Source organism: Peromyscus californicus, unplaced genomic scaffold (genome assembly GCF_007827085.1).
Source record: "Peromyscus californicus insignis strain IS unplaced genomic scaffold, ASM782708v3 Scaffold_17__1_contigs__length_78620276, whole genome shotgun sequence".
NCBI classification, from domain to species: domain Eukaryota; kingdom Metazoa; phylum Chordata; class Mammalia; order Rodentia; family Cricetidae; genus Peromyscus; species Peromyscus californicus.
The window spans coordinates 73,070,654-73,091,427 of record NW_026294469.1 but is presented as its reverse complement, the minus strand read 5'-3'; the positions used below and the strand labels follow the sequence as shown (position 1 = coordinate 73,091,427).

Here is a 20,774-nt window from a genome sequence, read left to right as displayed (position 1 = left end):
TCTAGTGTTTGACAGATGTAAAATGTGAGGAGTTTGGAAGCTGTTGGGGAGTATCCTTTTCTCATCAACAGAGATGCATAGTATTGCTTTGTGAGTCACAGTGGTCCACAGGTTTGTGAGTCACAGTGGTCCTCAGGTTTGATCACATGTTTTTTTTATTTTTTTATTTTTTTAAGATGAGAAGCTCACTCTGTAGCCAGGCTTGGCCTGGTAGTCACTGTGTAACCTTGATTGACCTTGATCATAAGGCAATCATCCTGTTCCAGCCTCAGAGGATTATAGGTTTGAACCACTACACGCAGCAAGACTGCCAGTTTTATGAAAAGAACTTTATACATGTGGTCAAGTTTGGTCAAGTATGGAAGAAACTTCATTGAGTTTAATTTCATTATGTTTTTCTTGCTTAGGTTCAGACTAAGAGGTTTGCATTTTCTTTATGTTCAAAGCTTTAATGCCATGTTTGTTTATTTCACAGATTATAAATTCTAGTTAAATTCAACTTTGACAGAAGAAACATCACCAGAACTTTATTAAGAATGGATTCTGAGAATAAACATGAAAATGATGAGGACGAGGAAGCAACAGACAAGAAAAGTGTTTCATCCCATGCTGCTAGTTGTGGGCCTGTATCTGATGGGATAGCAAATGCCTCTGAGAATTTTACGAGCAAAAGGGCTTTTTCAGAATCATCCAGCTCGGACAGTGTTGCTGTGGAGGAAGACAGAAGTGAACTTGCTTCTAAGCGGATGAGAATAGAGGCAGTGGAGCCCCTTGAGACGGGAGAGCAGGGCACCTGTGGGTTGGACACTGCGGAAGCTAGTGTCCATTTGACTGAAGCAGGGAAGGAGACCTTTTCAACCAGCCACTCAGATGGAGGCAGAGCCCTTCCTAGTGGCTTTCCTCCATCTTGTGATTTTAGCACACTGGATACCCTTCCTTTGAAAACAGATTCAGTGAGAAAGCCTGCTCAGGAAATGGTTTCCCTTGTTCCGGAAAGACACACCCCTTTTGCTCCAGAAGAAATGAGTATTAGTTGTAGCTTTGGAAATGCAGAGACCGTCCTCAAGTGCAGCATGTGTGGCCGTTCATTTTCCTCTTGCTCAGCTTTGGAAAAGCATGTGGAATGTCATGGGGAACAGGAGAAGGGATGTGCCTGTTGCCACTGTAGCCACAGAGCAGAGAGCAGCTCATCTCCTCATGTTCATGTGAAACACACTCACGGGCCACAGAAAATCTTTTCCTGTGATCTCTGTGGCTTCCAATGTACTGAAGAAGACCTGTTGAATGCACATTACCTTGGCAAAACACACCTTCGGCGTCAGAATCTTGCGGCTCGTGGAGGATTTGTACAAATCTTAACAAAACAACCTTTTCCTAAAAAAGCGTGTGCCATGGGAACAAAGAATGTTAGAACAAAACCAAGAGCTTCTAAACCAATAGCAAGGAATGGGGATTCAAAAGGACTGCAGAATCCTGGGAACAAGTTCAAAGACTGCAGAGGAGCCCTTTCTGAACATAGTGGTGGTAGTAGTGAGCTGCTTGTCGAAATGGTGCCATCTAGGAATTCCTCATCAGGGAAAGAAGAAATTGTTGAGGAAAATGTTACTTTTGGTGTAGCTCAAAATCCTGAAAATCAGAACAAACAGCTAGGGGGCTTAGTGAGCTCAGAGGGTCTTTTAGGTAAATCAGAATCCATCAAAAATACCCTCCAGATAGCACATATCAGTATCAGCACCACCTCGAGGCCAAGGTCTGAGCGAAATCTCCTAATGTTGGGTAATAGCTTTCGAAGACGAAGTGGCACTTTTACTTTAAAGGGCCAGGCAAAGAAAAGGTTTAATCTTCTAGGAATTAATAAAAGGGGTACAAATGAAACTCAGAGGATGTATATGAAACACTTTAGGACACAGATGAAAACAAATGATGCACAGTCAATGATGGAACAAATGAGCAAGGATGTCCAGAGTCTGTGTGTGACTACCTCAGACGACCCAGAAGTGATACAGGACAAGACAGCTTCCTGTCTTTCGGGCTCCACACAGCTGGGCTCCCTGCCAGTAAAGCCAGCTTCTGACCGCCAGGTCCTGTGTACCTGTACAGGGTGTGGTCATATAACTGCAGACAAGACAGACTTGGACATTCATGAGAAAAGGTGCCGTGCAAGAGAGATGCAGTTTTACTGTCAGACTTGTAACTTCTCTAGTCCGTCAAGGAAAGACTTAGAGGAACACTTGCACAGTAATCAGCATCAGCAAATGGCTCCTGTCCTCAGCTGTCAGTGTTGTTCCTTTATTTCCTTGAATGAAATGAGTCTTAGAGACCACATGAAGGAAAAGCATAGCATGGGCTTTTTTTGCACCTCTTGTAATTTGTTCTTGTCTGAGAAAGATGTAGAAGAGCACAGAGCAACTGAGATGCATAATAGCTTAGTGGTTCAACCAAAGACGGCTTCATCATTGAGCAGTGATTCTGTTTTACCCTTAAGTACTTTAGAATCAGAAAACATGGAAGATTCTAGAGAAGAATCAGGGAAAGCAGCTAAGGGGGATCTTGCTGAGTCGAGGGTAGGCCATGGAAGTGAAGCAAGGCATTCAAGTAAGCCTCAGTTTCAGTGTAAGAAGTGTTTTTATAAAACAAGGTCTTCTACTGTTCTCACAAGACACATAAAGCTTCGGCATGGGCAAGACTATCACTTTCTTTGTAAAGCATGTAATCTGTATTCATTGAGCAAAGAGGGAATGGAGAAGCACATTAAAAGAAGCAAACATCTTGAAAATGCTAAGAAAAATAATATTGGTTTAAGTTTTGAAGAGTGCATTGAAAGGGTATGCATAGGTGCAAATGATAAAAAAGAGGAGTCTAGTGTTTCTGGAAGTGGAAGGCCCGAAGGCCATGCTGGTGTACGATTACAGGAGCATTCCTATCGTGAGCAGAGCTTGCTAACTCCTAAGGAACTGCCACAGTCTGGTGTCATCACCAAAGATGATGAATTAGCCTTAGCCACTACTCCAAAGAGAGGGAGGCCCAAAGGCAGCATTTCACGGACTTGTTCACACTGTGGACTTTTGGCCTCTAGTATTACAAATTTGACTGTGCACATCAGGCGTAAACACAGTCACCAGTACAGTTATTTGTGCAAGGTATGTAAGTATTATACTGTAACTAAAGGAGATATGGAACGTCATTGTGCCACCAAGAAACATAAAGGACGGGTAGAAATAGAAGCAAATGGGAAACAAAGTTCAGATATAATTGTTGGCCCAGAAGGAGGTAATCTTGAAGCATGTAAAAAGAACACCCCTTTAGCAGTGACTGTTTCCGATCAACAGGCTAACAAGTCCACTGAGTCAGATACATCTCCTTTAGATAAGCCAGTGGTCAATTGTGGAAATGCAGTAGAAATTGAAGGTGAAAATGTATTTCATTCTGTAGATAGAGAAGTTAGCAGTCGCCTCTCTGATAAAAAGGGACAGATATCTCTAGAGACAGAGGACCTTCTACAGAATGATGCATGCTCTCAGAGAGATGTTGCAGGTTCAAGTGACAATAAATGTCTGCACTGCGAGTTCAGTGCTCATTCTGCTGCTTCTCTAGAGCTACATGTGAAAAGGAAGCACACCAAAGAGTTTGAGTTTTATTGTATGGCCTGTGATTACTATGCAGTAACTCGAAGAGAAATGACTAGGCATGCTGCAACAGAGAAGCATAAAATGAAAAGGCAGTCTTACCTCAACTCTTCTAATGTGGAAGCAGCTTCTTCAGATATGGCCAAAAGCATCCTTATACCTGAGGAGGAACATTCACAAAACCCCGAGGAATTTAAAATAAAACCAGACCAATCATCTGGTACTCTCAAATCTAGAAATGCTGCAGATGGTTCTATTTTAGATGAGAATACTAATTTAGAGATGTCTAAGGTGCTCTGTGCTTCTGACTCAGTGGAAATTGTGACTGAGGAAGATCATTCCTTTTGTGAGACCTTGGAACAGTCCCTTGTTAAGGACAAAAATATGAAACCTGGAGAGATAGTGTCCCTCAATACGCCCTCTAATCATGGCTCCCCAGGCTGTCTTCAAAATGAAAATCCAGGAAGCTCTGCTGCGGATTGTGAGGCGGCAAAGAAAAGCCAGGGCACATTGAATGATGTTGGTGACTCAAGTACACGCTGTGAAGATGAGGGAGGCAGTCCAGATGACAGTGGAGGGAAAGCCCTTGACAAGTCCCTCTGCTCTGGAGACTTAGATGGGGACCACCCCCCTGAATCCACTTCCCCTGTTGTGCTGAAAATATCAAGAGAGGACCTGGACCTGGATGGTGGTGGCCAGAACAAAGCTGGATGTGAACAGAATTCAGAAGATTTGAAAGATGTGCAAGCAAACCCTGTTCTCGAGAATAAGGAAATTCTGATGACTTCACAACACGACACTGAAATTGTTTTGGAAGAGGATGGCCCAGCTTCTGATGACACAGTTGACAGCAATGATGTGTATGAAACTATAATAAGTATTGATGATAAAGGGCAAACCATGTACAGTTTTGGCCGGTTTGATTCTTCCATAATTAGAATAAAAACTTCTGAAGATAGTGAATTGGTAGATCAGTCGGAAGAGGGTCTGATGGCAACAGGGGTGAGAGTTAGTGAGTTGCCTCTAAAAGACTGTGCCCAAGGCTTGAAGAAGAGGAGAGCTGAAGGCAGTTCCTTTGGCGAGTCCACTCGAATCAGATGTGATGATTGTGGTTTCTTAGCAGATGGACTGAGTGGACTGAATGTTCACATAGCCATGAAGCATCCTACAAAAGAGAAACACTTTCATTGTTTACTTTGTGGAAAATCATTCTATACTGAGAGCAACCTTCATCAGCATTTGGCTAGTGCTGGTCATATGAGAAATGAACAGGCCAGTGTAGAAGAGCTTCCAGAGGGAGGGGCCACCTTCAAATGTGTCAAGTGTACAGAGCCCTTTGATTCTGAACAGAATTTATTTCTGCATATTAAAGGACAGCACGAGGAATTGCTACGGGAGGTAAATAAGTACATAGTGGAAGACACTGAGCAAATCAATCGAGAGAGAGAAGAAAACCAGGGGAATATCTGCAAATACTGTGGGAAGATGTGTCGGAGTAGCAATTCCATGGCCTTTCTGGCTCACATTCGGACTCATACAGGTATGTAACCCTTGTAGCAAGCCTGTGTTTTCCTATGAAGTGTGAAAGAATGACTTTGGGTCCCAACCAGGTATGGAACCCCATTTGAATTTGCTTGTGGGCCTTCCACCTAATTAATATTTCATGTTTATGTGATGCTTTGCTTGTGTCTAATAAGTGTCGACATTTAACGTTTCCAGAGGCAATTTAGTCTTAGAGAGTCTAGGGCTGCTTTTTTTTTTTTTTTTTCAGAGCTGAGGACCGAACCCAGGGCCTTGCACTTGCTAGGCAAGTGCTCTACCACTGAGCTAAATCCCCAACCCCAGTCTTAGAGAGTCTAAAGGCAGATTAGTGGACAAATTTCTTTCACTTTTGTCAAAGCACCATCTGATGCCTTTGCAAAGCCCCTGTGTTTTACTGCTTTTCATTTGTTTTGTCCTAATTTTTTGGTTTTCCAAAGTTACAGTAAACGACACTTTATGGTTTTTGGAGAGCATATTAAGTAGCTTTTAGCCTTTAATAAAATTCTTATGTTTTGAGACAGGGCCTCATTGTGTAGCCCTGGCTGTCCTGAAACTCACTATGTAGCCTTGGCTGTTCTCTACCTCACATAGATCCTCCTGCTTCTGCTTCCCAAGTGTTGGAATTAAAGGTGTGTGCCACCACGCCCTCAAATTTGTTTCTTTTCTTCTTCTTCTCTCATGTATTACATCTTGAGTGCAGTTTCTCCTCCGTCCTGTCCTCCCATTTCTTGCCCCAACCTCCCCTCTCCCCAGATCTACTCCTCCTTTCCCTTCAGAAAAGGGCAAGCCTCCCAGGTATATCAATCAAACATGGCATATTAAGTTGCAATAAGACTAGGCATTTCCCCTAGTATTAAGGCTGGATGAGGAAAAGTACCACAAGCAAGCAAAAGAGTCAGAGAGCCCCCCCAACTGTTAGGAGTCCTACAAGAAGACCAAGCTACACAACCATAACATATGCAGAGGACCTAGGTCAGACGCATGTAGGCTCCCTAATTGTCAGTTCAGTCTCTGTGAGCCCCTGTGAGCCCAGATTAGTTGATTCTGTGGGCCATTTTCTTGTGGTGTTCTTGACCCCTCTGGCTCCTACAGTCCTTCCTCCCCCTCTACCTTTATTTTTTTATGTGCTTTGCCTGCATGTATGTCTGTGTACCGAATGCATGCAGTGCCCATGGAAGCCAGAAGAGGGCATTAGATCCCATGGGACTCTAAGCCTGTGATCATAAGAGACATAACTGCTGAGCCATGTCTCTTGCCCTTAATAAAATTCTTAAGATATTAGAAATTTAAAAAATATTCATCAACAGATAGTTTGTATCTACAAGTGTGGCACCCAGCAGTAAGATTCTTCTTTCAAGGACCAGAGTTTGTGAACATGGTTCCCTCACTATGCATTGGAGTTTGGTTTTCATTGAGGTAGTACCTGATTTAGGGTCTATATTCTGACACATTGAACATTTCATGTTAATGTTTAGTTTGTGGAGAAATTTTTAAAAATATATATATTTGGTGAAAAATGCATAAGGCACTGTTGTAAATTTATGTAAAAATTCACTGCAGTGTTTCTGTAACCCTGCCATACATTCTTTATTTTAAATAGACAGCTTTTCTAAATCATTGTGCTCTGCTTAGACAGGTTCTGTCTACATGGTTGAATTTATGAGTGGATTTGAATAATAAATTCACATTTCAATGAACATATTTTCATTAAAACGGTAAGGTTTATTTTACTGTACTTTTAAATAATGGCATATTATTAAATCTATACTTTAAATTCCTGCAGTTTTTGAAACTTAGTGCATGGTTACACGGAGAAAGATATAGAGCATTATTAGTAATTGAGGTTGATTAAAGATAGATCAAACATTTCCCTTAAAGAAAGTAACAGGAGATTAGTTGAGGTAAATATAAATACCACAGGCCCTGTGTGGACCTGCTCTCCATGAGCTACATGCTGTGGAGCCATTTCTGGAGGATGTTGACGTGCTTATTTGTTTGCATTATTGGTACCTCAGTTGTTGCTTCTCACATCCTGAAATGACATGATATTAGATACCAGGCTGTTCTTATGCATGGAAAATATGTGTTTTCTTAACATGCCCTCTTAAGTCAGATAAAGCTGAATAAAACTAAGAGGAAGATGCTAATGGAGCTCTTTTTAGAATTCTTTATGCAACTGTCTGGTCAAGACATGTTGCTTATAATTGATGTGTCCATTACTTGAATTCTCTTGTAATTATAGTCAATAAGTCTTGTAAATGTGTTAAAGCTCACTAAAAGCATACAAATTCAAGAACAGAGTAAGGCTAATAATTTAAAATAATCAATGTAGGCATTTCAGCACTTAATTTCCCTTGTGTGTTGATAGCTGATCATTCTTAATCCATTAAGATTTATTTAGTCGTTTACAATGCAAAATAGGTTTGCACTGGTCACTTGTGCCATTTGAAAATGTCTACCAGGTTAAGTGCAGAATGTAGTCCATTAGTCTTCCTTGACTATATATATTAATTGCATTTAAAATCAAGTTAATGTGGATGTGAAAGTGAGGTAACTATCAATATGTGACAGAGTAACCCTACTTATATAAGTTACATCATTGATTGTAACATTTAGTAAAAGTTAGCATACTTTTTTTTTCTTGGATCTTCTGTTGGTGTTATCAGGAAGCACATTTTTATAGTGCTGTGAAGCACTGCAGAGCATCCCTTCCTGAGTATGGAGTACCAGCCCACCATGTCAGTTTTGCAAGTCACTTTTTGGGGGAAGTTGGTCTTCAGGTTTTAATTTCATGTTATTTTCTTCTTGGAATATCTTAAAATGGATGACTTTCTGGTACTTTGCTTTTATCTATGAAGGAGTAATACAGGGCATAGCTGGAAAAGGGCTTGCTCTTCCAATTCATTTCCATATTTGGAATTTGCTGTATGTTTTATTGTAACCTGTTCTAATTATTCTTAACATAATAAAAGCAGCATTCTGAAGAAATGAGTTTTGATTATCAGAAATTGTAGGAAGAAAGCATCTCAGTTCTTGTGCATTTGTGGTGTGAAGCACTTGATTAGCAGAGTCTTCCCTGTTTCATTAGAAGAGCTCATGGAGCAGGGGTTATCTCTTGTGCAGTATTCTTCTAAAGCTTTTATGTCACAGGACATGGGAGATGTCGTGAAGATATTGGGAAGCCATTCTGTTTGTGTTCATAGTACTCTGGTCACTTACGCCCTTTGAAAATGTTCCTATGTGGGTATATATGGTGTGTGACTTCACTGAAAGTTCCAAGTTAGTGCTGGGTGTCTGTAACTCTGTAACAGTTTAGAGACCATACAGATCACCAAGACAGTTACTCTGTAGATTGAGCACAGTGGGAAGGGACTGAATTCATTCACTTCTTCCTCTGTACATACTTCATTCAATGTAATTTGTTGGATGGGTAAGTGAATGGGCGAATGAATGAATGAAGTATTCAGATGCTTAGGAAACACTTCGGGGTTTAGACTACAGTCAGCAAGCATGGCATGATATACATGCGTCTGCATTACTTCTCCCCTCTCTGAGATCTGAAGGATCCTGTCCTTCCCTCTGAATGTTAATGCGACATCTGTGTATGCACAGCAGTAAGAGTGAAGCAGAGGCATGACCTTTTAGGTCTGAGGGCACACTGAGTTTTCAGGTCTTTGGGATTTGTTTAATAAATAATCAGGCACCAGAAAGTTAGGGCCACTTTAGTTTTTTTCTCCCTTCATAAAATCCTACAGACCAAATTAAAATAAAAGGAAAAGCTTCTGAGGATAAAGCTACTCCAAGGAATAGATTTATTTAAGGTAATTCTGGACGCTTTTAATACTAAAATACATCTGAGAGAAAGTCAAATTTAGAAATATGTGATTTTACAGGTTTTATGTTATAAACATATGCCTGGATCCATTTCATAATGTGTATTGTATAGCAACTGTAAAAAAAGAAATATCTCTAAGGAAGTGAAGTAAAAGGAAAGACTTCCTTCTCTTACAGAGAGGATTTCCTCATCTGATTCTGGAATGCTAATGACATAGGAAGGAGACACTCACACAGCCTACCCTGAATGCTAGCTGTGAGCCAAGGCCCCCCTGACTTTCTAGGTGGAGCAGTTAACGGAATCCCTGATTTGTATGGGTCCCTTCACTGCACTGGTGCATATGGGGTCCCTACACTGCACTGGTGTGTATGGGGTCCCTACACTGCACTGGTGTGTATGGGGTCCCTTCACTGCACTGGTGCGTATGGGTCCCTACCCTGCACTGGTGTGTATGGGTTCCTACCCTGCACTGGTGTGTATGGGGTCCCTACCCTGCACTGGCGTGTATGGATCCCTACCCTGCACTGGTGCATATGGGGTCCCTACACTGCACTGGCATGTACGGGATCCCTACCCTGCACTGGCGTGTATGGGGTCCCTACCCTGCACTGGTGTGTATGGGGTCCCTACACTGCACTGGTGTGTATGGGATCCCTACACTGCACTGGCATGTATGGGGTCCCTACCCTGCACTGGTGCGTATGGGGTCCCTACCCTGCACTGGCGTGTATGGGGTCCCTACCCTGCACTGGGGAGCCCTGAGACTTTGGGAAGGACTTCCTCGCTGCCGCTGCCGACTAAAACCACAGCTGCTTCTGTTCCATCCGTGGTGGTCTTAGTGTTGTCTGAGCGGGGCTGGCCAGAACTCAGGCTGAGTGAAGCCACCAGGGCTTTTTATCTGTTTCTCCAGATCATCGTGCAGATAAATGTTGGGGGAGTTTTATCCTTTGAATTTGAGGTTCTGATACTGTTGTTTATTAATAATTTCCAAATTGTCCTTGAAAAGCATTTTTACTTAAAGCAACGGATGGATTGATCCTCTTGGGAGTCTATCATTCATATGATGTTTCAAAGTCATGATAGGCTTAATTTTATCAGGATTATTTAAATAAACTAGTTTCCAAAATGATCGATAGAATGTGATTGCTGTAAGCTGAAATCTCAACCTGCTTTTGCTATTTAAACATAAAAATCTTAACTAGATAGAACCATTCAGGTGTTAGATACATTTTACATCTACTTCTAACCACGGAAGTTTGAAGTATTAAGAAATTCACTTCATTCTCATTGGGTAGTGAAATATTCAGCCTTGTCTGCCATGCAGTACTGTTAACTTTTTTTTCCCTTTTTTCTTTTTTAAATTTCTGTTGGAAAGTTAAAATTAAATGCTTCACTTTTGCAGTTACCTTTTGAGAATTAAGTTGAACTTTAAGAGCCTAATTTTTCTTGAGTGCTTTAGTTTCAAACATTTTTTTCCCCTTGGAGGATTTTATTTTTCCAGGACTGCACAAAGGTTCATTGATTGAAGATGACTGCAATTTTTTATTTCTATTTTATAATTTTTGAAATTTACAGATTTCATACTCTAACCACATTGGAAGAGTTATTTCACAAAATAGATACTAATCATGACATGGAAAGTCTGGAAGCGTGATGATTTTAAGCTGCGGTCTTTTTTATTTCCATGTATTTCAAGATGTAGTAAGAAAACTGGGAGACAGTTTGTACATATCTTCTTCCTTAAGAGATTGTTATTTCTGTTTAATGAAGGTGCCTTCCCTGCCACTCAAGTGATGCTATTGACTGAAAGGGTTAATTTTCTTGTTTTGGAGTATAGTTTAATCTTGCTCCATATTAAGTAATTAAAACATTTTTCTTGTTGTTACTGAGCCTCTCGTGTTGAAATATTTGTTAGTGAACTCAGTAACCAAGATGTTGACACTTGTGGTTTGCTGATTCATCCCAGAAATGAAATGATTCCGGAAGCAGTTGTGTGCTATTCAGTCATATGTTTGTGAAGATGTTAGTAAAATAAAGCACCTCATTGAGGTCAATGGCAGAACATCTCTACTACTGTGGTTTGTGCAAATAAATTCAGACCTGGAGAAACCTGAGGAAATTGGATGGGCACTGAAAAATATACTCAATAGTACACTTTGTAGATATCAGTGACCTTGTTTGTATTTGTGTTTTTAAAATGTTCCATTTTTAAATAGAATACCTTCAAGAAATATTTTTGTCAGTTTTATGAGAAATTTTAACATTATTTAGCTCATTTAAGCTGCTTAGTGGCACTCAACTTTTGACTTTAAATCTTGTTACAAATGTTGTTGAGAATTGGCAGTATTCACTAAAACATTAAAATCTTCTAGGTGAGGAAATTATGGGATCAAGAAAGTTATAAATGAATGCATGCATTCTGTTTTGGGGATGAAATTCTTAATTAGATTGAAGGTTTAACTTAAGATGTAGTTTATTACCCACCTCTACCCCCCATTTAAAAGTCTATTAGTAATATGTTATTCAAGCCCAAATCTTATTTTATGTTAAATTTACTCAGGCTCAAAACCATTCAAGTGCAAGATATGCCATTTTGCAACAGCTCAGCTTGGAGATGCCAGAAATCATGTGAAAAGGCACCTTGGGATGAGGGAGTACAAGTGTCACGTCTGTGGGTGAGTAAATTGAAGCCACCTCTGCTGTGTGAACCAGGAGCTGTGTGCAGGATATCTATTGTTTGAGAATTCAAAACTGATATGAGTAAGAGTGGCGAAAATTATGCGTGCGTATCCTCCTTTCCTTTGTTATGGTAAATTCCTTAAATACAGTTATGACATTCTTCTCCCACTCCTAATCCTGTGCTGAAGATGAGCAATTTTATGGGCTACAAGGTCAATTTGAACCTGTAATCTGTAAATTGACTAAATTATAGGATGTTCATTCACATTGCCAGAGAGAACTATAAATTCCATTTAAAGACAAAAATCCCCCCCAGATAATATAGCTTTAGGAGTGCATATGTATTTTTTTTTCTTCTGCTATACTGCCTTAATTTTAATCACATTAATGGCTCTTTGGATCAATTGGACATAGTCTATAAGGAAAAACAAAAGATTTAATTTCAGATGCCTGGTTTCTGATCATTTGAGGGATGATGTGGTAAAAACAGTGTATAATGTATTTTTGTGTCGTGTGATTTCAAAACTAGTTTCTTTTTTCAATTCATGGTTCTTTGTAGAGTCATTCATAGTGTTTAATTGTCATTGAGGTATGTTACATTTAATAGAAAGCACTGAGGTGCCTTAATGTAGAACTAATTAATTTAGCAGAAATGTTTAAAAGGTTTTAAAATGCTATGACATATATGGTGTATCATAGGACATTCAGAGGTGGATTTTAATGCTCTACTTATTAAAATATATTTTAATGTTATTATGCTAGAGAAATTAACTAATAAGTACATCATATAAAATACTTTATATAAAACTTAAGAAATCTGCAATTCATAGGTCCAATTAAATTATGCAGTATGCATATATTATGCTTATGTAGAATGCTCTTCAGGTTTACATGACCATGTAAATATCCTTTAAGTCAGGAGCAGTTCTACTTTTTATTGGACAATACATTTTCCCATGATACAATTTCATTTTTTGACCTGTAAGATAGTTTTACAAATAACTTTGCAAGCAATTTTATCAACCATGGTCTGTGATTTATTCGTTGGCCAAATGGATGGTTCAGTGACTTGCAGCTAAAGTAAATGAAGATGGACCTTTGCCCTGAAGCTACTCGTGAGCAGTTGGAGAATGAGTTCTGTTACTACTGCGTTGAGCTGTGCAAGTCCCACGTGGTTCATTTTAATTTCTATAGGGCTTTTGATTTTAAAAGACATCTCATTTCCTGTTTTTATTGTCTGAGTTGTAGGAGATGATCCAGTGAAAATGTACATTTGGAAGCAGTAAGCAGTTTCTTCCCCATTTGTGAAAAATAACTAAATAGTTTTTACACATTTGATTAGTTGAAATCTAATTTTTATCCATTTTTAAAATTTAGGGTACTAAGATACTGGAAAGCGGGGAAAAAAAACTTTTTCAAAGAATCCTATTTTGCATACATAGTGTCAGAAACATTTTATAATTTATTGGCTCTAAATGTATAATTTGAACACTGTGCTTTTCCTTAGCTGATTGCTTACTGTAGAGGAAATGTTGCGCTAGTAGTTCATGTGCTGATCACCAGGCTATAGAATATAAGTAAATATTAATTTTTTGAATCTTAGGTTTGCCACAGAAAGCAACAACATGTAGGGTATGTGGATAAAACATTCTAGATTTCAGTATTTAGATTTGAAAAATAGGGTAGCCTTTAAACTTCACCCCCTGTGAAATTATAGTTCTCTTTCTTTTTAAAAATAAGTTCAGTTTAAAAGTCACATACAGTAATTATAGCAGGTAGATAGCCTTAAAGGGAAGCCAAAAGCTCTGAAGGTCAGTGAGCTAAGGAGGATTGAACAGTGAGGTCGAATAGAACAGTAATGAACTAGGAATTGAATATTCAGGAAGGGGTATCTTTGGTGGGTCTGAGTTTCGTGTGTTAGGTAGGGGGGTATCTGTGGTGGGTCTGTGTTTTGTGTGTTAGGTATGGGGGTATCTGTGGTGGGTCTGTGTTTTGTGTGTTAGGTATGGGGGTATCTGTGGTGGGTCTGTGTTTCGTGTGTTAGGTATGGGGGTATCTTTGGTGGGTCTGTGTTTCATATGTTAGGTATGGGGGTATCTTTGGTGGGTCTGTGTTTCGTGTGTTAGGTATGGGGATATCTTCGGTGGTTCTGAGTTTCATATGTTAGGTATGGGGGTATCTTTGGTGGTTCTGTGTTTCGTGTGTTAGGTATGGGGGTGTCTTTGGTGGTTCTGAGTTTCATATGTTAGGTATGGGGGTATCTTTGGTTCTGTGTTTCATGTGTTAAGTTTGGGGGTATCTTTGTCTCATGTGTTAGGTATAGGAGAGTAACATAAAAGTTTAAATGGAAAACAAAACAAAAGCAGGGACTGGTTCTTATTACTGACACTGGAGAATATGGGTGCATTAACATTGCTGACAGTGTCAATTCATTATCACTGATGGCTAAATAATCTCACAAATGCTCAGTGGACCCATTAGTTCCTGAACATAAGCAGGGTATGCTGCATTTCTTCATTAGCTTTAATTGCTATAAATTTTACCTTTTACAAAATCATGCTTTAAAAGGTAAAGTGATCTTTCAGGAACATTAATTCTATAATTTTGTCACAAACAGAAGGTCCTGTACTGTTTTCTTTTCTCCAGTAGATAATATCTTAGTCTCAGTCTTTTGAAGTTGTTTTAATGACCTCTTCCTTATCTGGTTATAAGTAGTTATTTATCAAATATTCCTGTTGAATAATGTGTAAAACATTGAGGTAGGCACAATTTTGAAATAACTTTTATAAAACTGAACTAATTTTTGCAGTAACCTTCTAGTTGTCTTTTTTTTTCTTTCTTTTTTTTCTTGGTTTTTCGAGACAGGGTTTCTCTGTGTAGTTTTGGTGCCTGTCCTGAATCTTGGTCTGTAGACCAGACTGGCCTCGAACTCACAGAGATCCGCCTGGCTCTGGCTCCCGAGTGCTGGGATTAAAGGCATGCACCACTGGCCACTTTCTAGTTTTCTTATGGTGAAATTTATGGAAGTGGTATGTTCTATCAAGTAAGTTCAATGTTTTGTAGTGGTTGCTTGTATTGTTTGGCCACTTTTCTTGTCTTTATGTAGGAAGACTGTAGATCTATGAGAACTGTGTGTCTTAGAGTTTAGACTAAGACACAGTTTTAGAATTCTGACAACATCAACTTCCACATAGCATAACATTGGCCTTTAAAATGGTTGCAGTTGGACTTATGTTATTATTATTATTTTTTTAATCTTCAAGATAAGTAATTTGAAGGTGTTCTCTTCCATATCCCCTACTGGCAGATGTTGGCCATGGTATGGCAAGTTTAAATTACCTTGACAGAAGAAGCTGAAAGAGTTTAAAGTCTAGTTCCCATTGTCTGGCTCTGACTTAGGTTGACATTCTGTGTAGGCAAGGTTGATCTTCTCACCTTATGAACACCTTGCTGCACATTTCATGTTTTAAAGCAGATAAAGAGTAAAGCTGTTTTACTCTTAGTTCCAAGAGAACAGAGTTTGCTTTGTTGACTTGTATAGCTGCTGTATTTAAAAAAAAAACAAACGGTTTATTTTATTTTATGCATATGAATGTTTTGACTGCATATATGTCTGTACAACACATATATTCTTGGTCTGTGGTGCCCAAGAAGTTAGGAGAGGGCTGAAGATCCCTTGGAACTGGAGTTAGGGATGATTTTAACTCACGATGTGGGTGATGGGAATCAAGTCCAGGTCCTCTGCAAGAGCAGCCAGTGCTCTTTAACCCCTGAACTCTCTCTCCAGTTCTAGTAGATCTTTAGAGTGGTTTTTCACATCTGAGTCTGAGTAGAAGAATTCTAGAGTCTCAGCTCTTGATGCATAGTTGACGTGGAAGTCAGCTGCAGTGTGATAGTGCTGAGTGGCTAGAAGCAAACACTGGAGGTGCCCTGCTCCAAAGTTGGTAATTTTACTTAGCTACTTCTTGGGTTAAAAGTAGGCCAGACACATCTTTTAATTAAATCCATGATCCTCTATCTGTCTTTATTATTATCTTTTTTTAGTTGTTAAGAATGTGAAAAATCTTATCCCCAAAAGTCATTTTACACATTTTGTTAATTTTTTAATGATTCTGAATGTGGGATTTGGGGATATAACTTAGTGGTAGAACTCTTGTCTAACATGTACAAGGCCCAGGATCAATTCTCAGCATCCCACACCACACACAAAATTAACAAGCCAATGTGCATTATATTCTGAATGTTAGTATAATTCAGTGCTTGGTGATAACTGCTCTCTTTTACATTGGTCTCACTTGCTGATTTTGATGGCGTTTAGTCTTTAGTTCATTGTGGCTATCCCCATTTATAGACGGGAGACGGAAGTTACAAGTGATGCAGTGACACACTTAATCCTGCAGCCGTCTCTCCTGGCTCCTGGTTGCTCTTCCTCCTGATTATCCCTTGCTGTTCATTATTTTTCTGCTCTTTGTTGTATATGTCTTTTTTCTATTGCTTTGATTTTTACTCATTATTTTTCATCTAGGTTGTTGTCTGTAGCGTGTAATAGCATAACATCTACTTCCTCCCACTAGCCACATTTATTTTCCATTTTTTGTTAAAATTTACATTCTGATAAGATTGCTTATCCAGTCTTACTCTCATAGTCTGGTATTCAAACCTTTCCTCATTTCTTGGTTTTGTTCTTACTGTAAATGGTGTTACTGTTTCCCCTGCTGTCCTTCATCTGTGGATAATTTGTTGTCCTCACATGTCGTTGATCATGTCTGTGTAATGGGGAAAAGAAAGTGCCTAAAACTGGTGATGGGGTAAAATTGATCAAGTTAGGTTCTTGTTATAATTCAGTACTAATTATCTTAAAGAATTAGACTCACAGTAGTCCTGTAAACCCAGGAAATGATACCTAAGTTTGTATGTCATTTTTCAGAAGCATAAATCCAGTACATGTAAATTAGGGGCTATGTTATATAGGTGGATTTCCTTGTGTCGAATCTTGATTGATGAATATGTAGTTAGTTAAATAGTAGAATATGATTTGCCTAATCAGGAGAGAATAAGAGCATTTTCCAAATATTTTACTTCTGAGTTTATGAGAAGATTTCAGAAAAATTTAAATTGCGCATTGGTATGCTTAGGAAATGTTTATTTCCAGTTGATTTAGGAAACTTTAAATAGAAAGTTACTAATGCAGTTAAACTGGTGTGTGTGTGTGTGTGTGTGTGTGTGTGTGTGTGTGTGTGTGTGATTACCTAGTTTTTGTGCATTAGAGGGATCTCTATGTAGATGATTATAATGTCACTTTCTGACCTTTGCAGCTTGAATAATTGTAAATCATTGCTTCATAACGTGTCAGAGAATGTCTGTACTAGGCAATTAAATGGCAGAATATAATAGACCAAATTATTGCCTGTCATGTTTTCAACAACACAGTTAGTATTTGAGTTACACTTAATCATTACGTGCATTAGCAACTTCATTGGAATCCAGCTTCAGGCTGAGCATGAAATACATTACATTATTTAAACCTCTAATGGTACAAGTCATTTATTTGTGTTGAAGTGTACAACATGCAGAGTTTCATAAAGCAAGGAACACTTGAGAGCTTAATTTATCCAAATCAAAGTCTAAATGCAGATAAACACAAGTGGCAAAAATTAGTAATTTTTATAGGCTGGAAATATTTAAAAATACATGGTTGTGGGTAATTGTAGGCAGCAGGAATAAATTAAAATCACTATTTTTAGTCTGCTCTGAGAACTAAAGCTGGGTATACCTAAATCATTAAAAGTACCATGGAATTACATTTTGAGCTGAACAATTAATTACACCCATCATATCTACAGATGTAAGCAAATAAGTATTTGCTTCAGCTAATTGTTCTGGTTAAAAAATATAGATAGAAAAGTTGGTTTTGTGCTGTGGTAATGTGTTCATCTGTAACAATATAAAGTACAGCATCTCTCACTTTTGTAAAAAAGATTTAAATTAACAGTAAGATATTCATTATAAAAGATGCACTCCTTGTATTTTCTACATAGTATTTTACTACTTTTAGTTTGACTATATTTTTGCCTCTATTTTGATATTTAAAAATGCCATGCAGCGATTACTCTCTCTATTCTGCCAATTAATCCAAAATTAATCATTTACCCTTCTGCTGGTAAAATCCTTGAAATACCTTTTAAGTTAAGATTAGTATTTTCAAATGCAACTCACTTTATGGTTTGAAAACCTAAGCAGCATTTTGATTTTAATATTCAGATAACAAACATAATTCTCATAACTCTATTTTCTAGTGAAATGTTTTGTCAGTACAGTAGAGAGTTGGGGTAAGGCTAGGACATTGATGTAGAAAGGAAAGAAGACTATTCCCAGTGTCTCCTCACAGTGACAGGAGAGCTTTGCTGCCACCAACGTACTGTTCTTTCCTTCTGCATGGTCATATTTTGTTGATTTTTTGCATGATTGGTTCATGGATTTATTCCAAGGCCAGTAAGTGTGATTAACCTGTATAACAAGATGGAGATAAAATAAGCATTTTTACATGTTAGTTGTTGTTGAAAATATCAGTATGTTTCCCCTGCCCCCCAATGAAATAATCATGCCCCAGGGTCTTAATTCTCTCTTTATTTTTATGTTAAGATGGCTCCTGGGGTTTCAAATCACATTTGGGATAGGCTTTTTAAGTGTCATCACAGCAGCAGGTAGGAAGGTGGTCACTGTCTGCCTTCCTTCTCCTGGTCTGTGATCTCATTTTCTTTTTTATCCACTTTCCCTTGTTAATCTGTTCTCTACTTCCGTCTTCCTTTTTGCCTGTCTCCTAAAGTTCTTCACTCTGAAGGCTTTTCCTGACTTCTCAGGAACTACATAAGTGCAGGTGTTGGAAGTGGAGATGGAAAGGAAGCTTCCTGGTTTTCTCATTCAGCAGATCCCCCGAGTCTCTCTGTGCAGGCATGGTAACAGGGTTGTGTGCTGGCCTTGTGGTCACAAGCTCCTTGAAGGACAGAGACCTGAGGAGAAAACAGATTATGGTCCAAGAGCCACTCCCAAGGGGAACCAGGCAGAGTGGGAACCCATCACTGTTGAGGAATATAAAAAGTCTCCCTACAGACCTGGCTCTGCTGAGGGTGGGTCTTAGTTAGTTGAGGAATATTCATAAGACAAACTTGTGTATTTTCAACATAGGTAGCAAAAGAGCATAAGAGGAAAAGTAGAGATGAATGGGATAACATGGCTTGTTGTTAAGAACTCTGCTAAAGTCCTATTGTGTGTGGCTATGGAGGGAGGTGCATGTGACCTAGCTGTCTGTTGAACACCAGCAGTTGCCAGTGCTTGCTGGAGTTGAGGTTGAAGACAAAAACAGTTCTCAAATAGAGAAAACACAGGTCTAGAAATGGCCAAGTCTTTCAGGCTAATTCAGAAGCTTCTAATGGGGTACATAGTACTGGATATATATGATGGCCACTGGAAGTCAGGCAGATGAGCCAGAGCTGCCTGTCCAGGCGGGGGTTGTGGCAGGTGTCAACAAGAGGTGACTGTGTTCCAGTGAGGAATCTGAGTCACCACTGCCTGAAGCTTGACTGTCAAGCCAGGTGGACAGCTGGAGGATGGGTAGGTGCAGGCGACAGGGATTTCTCAAAGCTGTTGCACAGTCACATTTTGAATGCTGACCCTTTCCTCTGTTTTCCCTCTCCTCCCTCCCTCCTCCCCCCTCCTCCCCCTCCTCCCCTCCCCCCAAGAAACAAAAACAAAAAACAAAGCCTGTCTGACTTGCCAGTTTCTGGGTAGCAAAGGAAGGAGGAGAGAGGGGAGTCTATAAATAGGGAGTGGGAAGTAAATCACTGCTTCAGAGTGAGGGCCTGGGGTTGGCCAGAGAGGTGTTTTAAGAGAATTTCACTGTTTGCCATTGTAATTAGGGGACTGTTGATTTTGGGGTAATTATAATGAAACAGATTGATATCTGTTCCATATAGCTTAGTGCAAGGTAATTACAAATAATAACAAGGACGTACAGTGATGTAGCCACACTCCTGATGTTCACATTAGACAGGGAAAATGGGTGCTGTAACTGTATTTTCATACCAGAACGAGCTGGCTACATGTGCAAACAACACAAGGCAGGAAGCTGTTACTTTAATCACTTTTAAAAGGTGTATACTGTTTAATGCACTTTGCATAAAGGGCGCGGTGGCGCACGCCTTTAATCCCAGCACACAGGATGCAGAGCCAGGAGGATCTCTGTGAGTTCGAGGCCAGCCTGGTCTACAAAGAGAGTTCTGGGACAGTCAGAGATATGTGGAGAAACTGTCTCAAAAAACAAAAATCCAAACAAAAAATGTACTTTTCTCTTACTTCTTACTTCCTAGGCCCTTTTTTCATTTCAAACTATATGTGCATTTTATGTTTTTATCGTTCTGTGCTAAACTTCCTCTTTTCATCTTTTGAGTCTTTCTGCCCTGGCTGCCACTTGCTTTAGCCTTATGCCAGGGCCATTTGCTCAAGTATTAGGTAAAGTTGCTAGTATTTTTGTCATTTGACTGTCTAGATATATGAATTGTCACAAAGTGATTTTTTTTTTTTTTTTTTTTTGGTTTTTCGAGACAGGGTTTCTCAGTGTAGCTTTGCGCCTTTCCTGGTACTCGCTTTGGAGACCAGGCTGGCCTCGAACTCACAGAGATCCGCCTGGCTCTGCCTCCCGAGTGCTGGGATTAAAGGCGTGCGCCACCACAAAGTGATTTTTTTGTTTCTACTTCTCATTCAGTTTTAAAGAGTACTACTGTTTACCACCGTGGGCTTGGGGAACATCTTGAGCTGGACCGAAGGGCAGTTTGAAGAACTTTTATTTTTTGTTTTTTGTTTTTTGTTTTGGAGCTGAGGATCCAACCTTGCGCTTGCTAGGCAAGCGCTCTACCACTGAGCTAAATCCCCAACCCTTGAAGAACTTTTTAAAGGTTTATTTTCATCAAGTTATGCTTTCAGCTTCCTGTGTGGCCCATGAGATTCTAGAATATTCCTGTCAATCAATCCGTCCTGAACCATTTTAGAAGTGCTATTGTAAATGTAATAGACAAAGATGGTCTTGTATTATTAAT

General features: G+C 39.3%; 1 protein-coding gene across 3 annotated transcripts in view; it reads left to right on the top strand.

The window, feature by feature from the left end:
• Znf407 (zinc finger protein 407) overlaps positions 1-20,774 on the top strand; it is a 426,208-nt gene that overhangs the window by 26,951 nt on the left and 378,483 nt on the right. For all 3 annotated transcript variants that reach the window (XM_052742699.1, XM_052742697.1, XM_052742698.1), the window contains exons 2-3: positions 476-5,166; positions 11,564-11,678. In XM_052742699.1, the coding sequence (XP_052598659.1) occupies positions 537-5,166; positions 11,564-11,678 (4,745 nt within the window). In that variant the 5' untranslated portion in view covers positions 476-536. The remainder of the gene's footprint in view (positions 1-475; positions 5,167-11,563; positions 11,679-20,774) is intronic.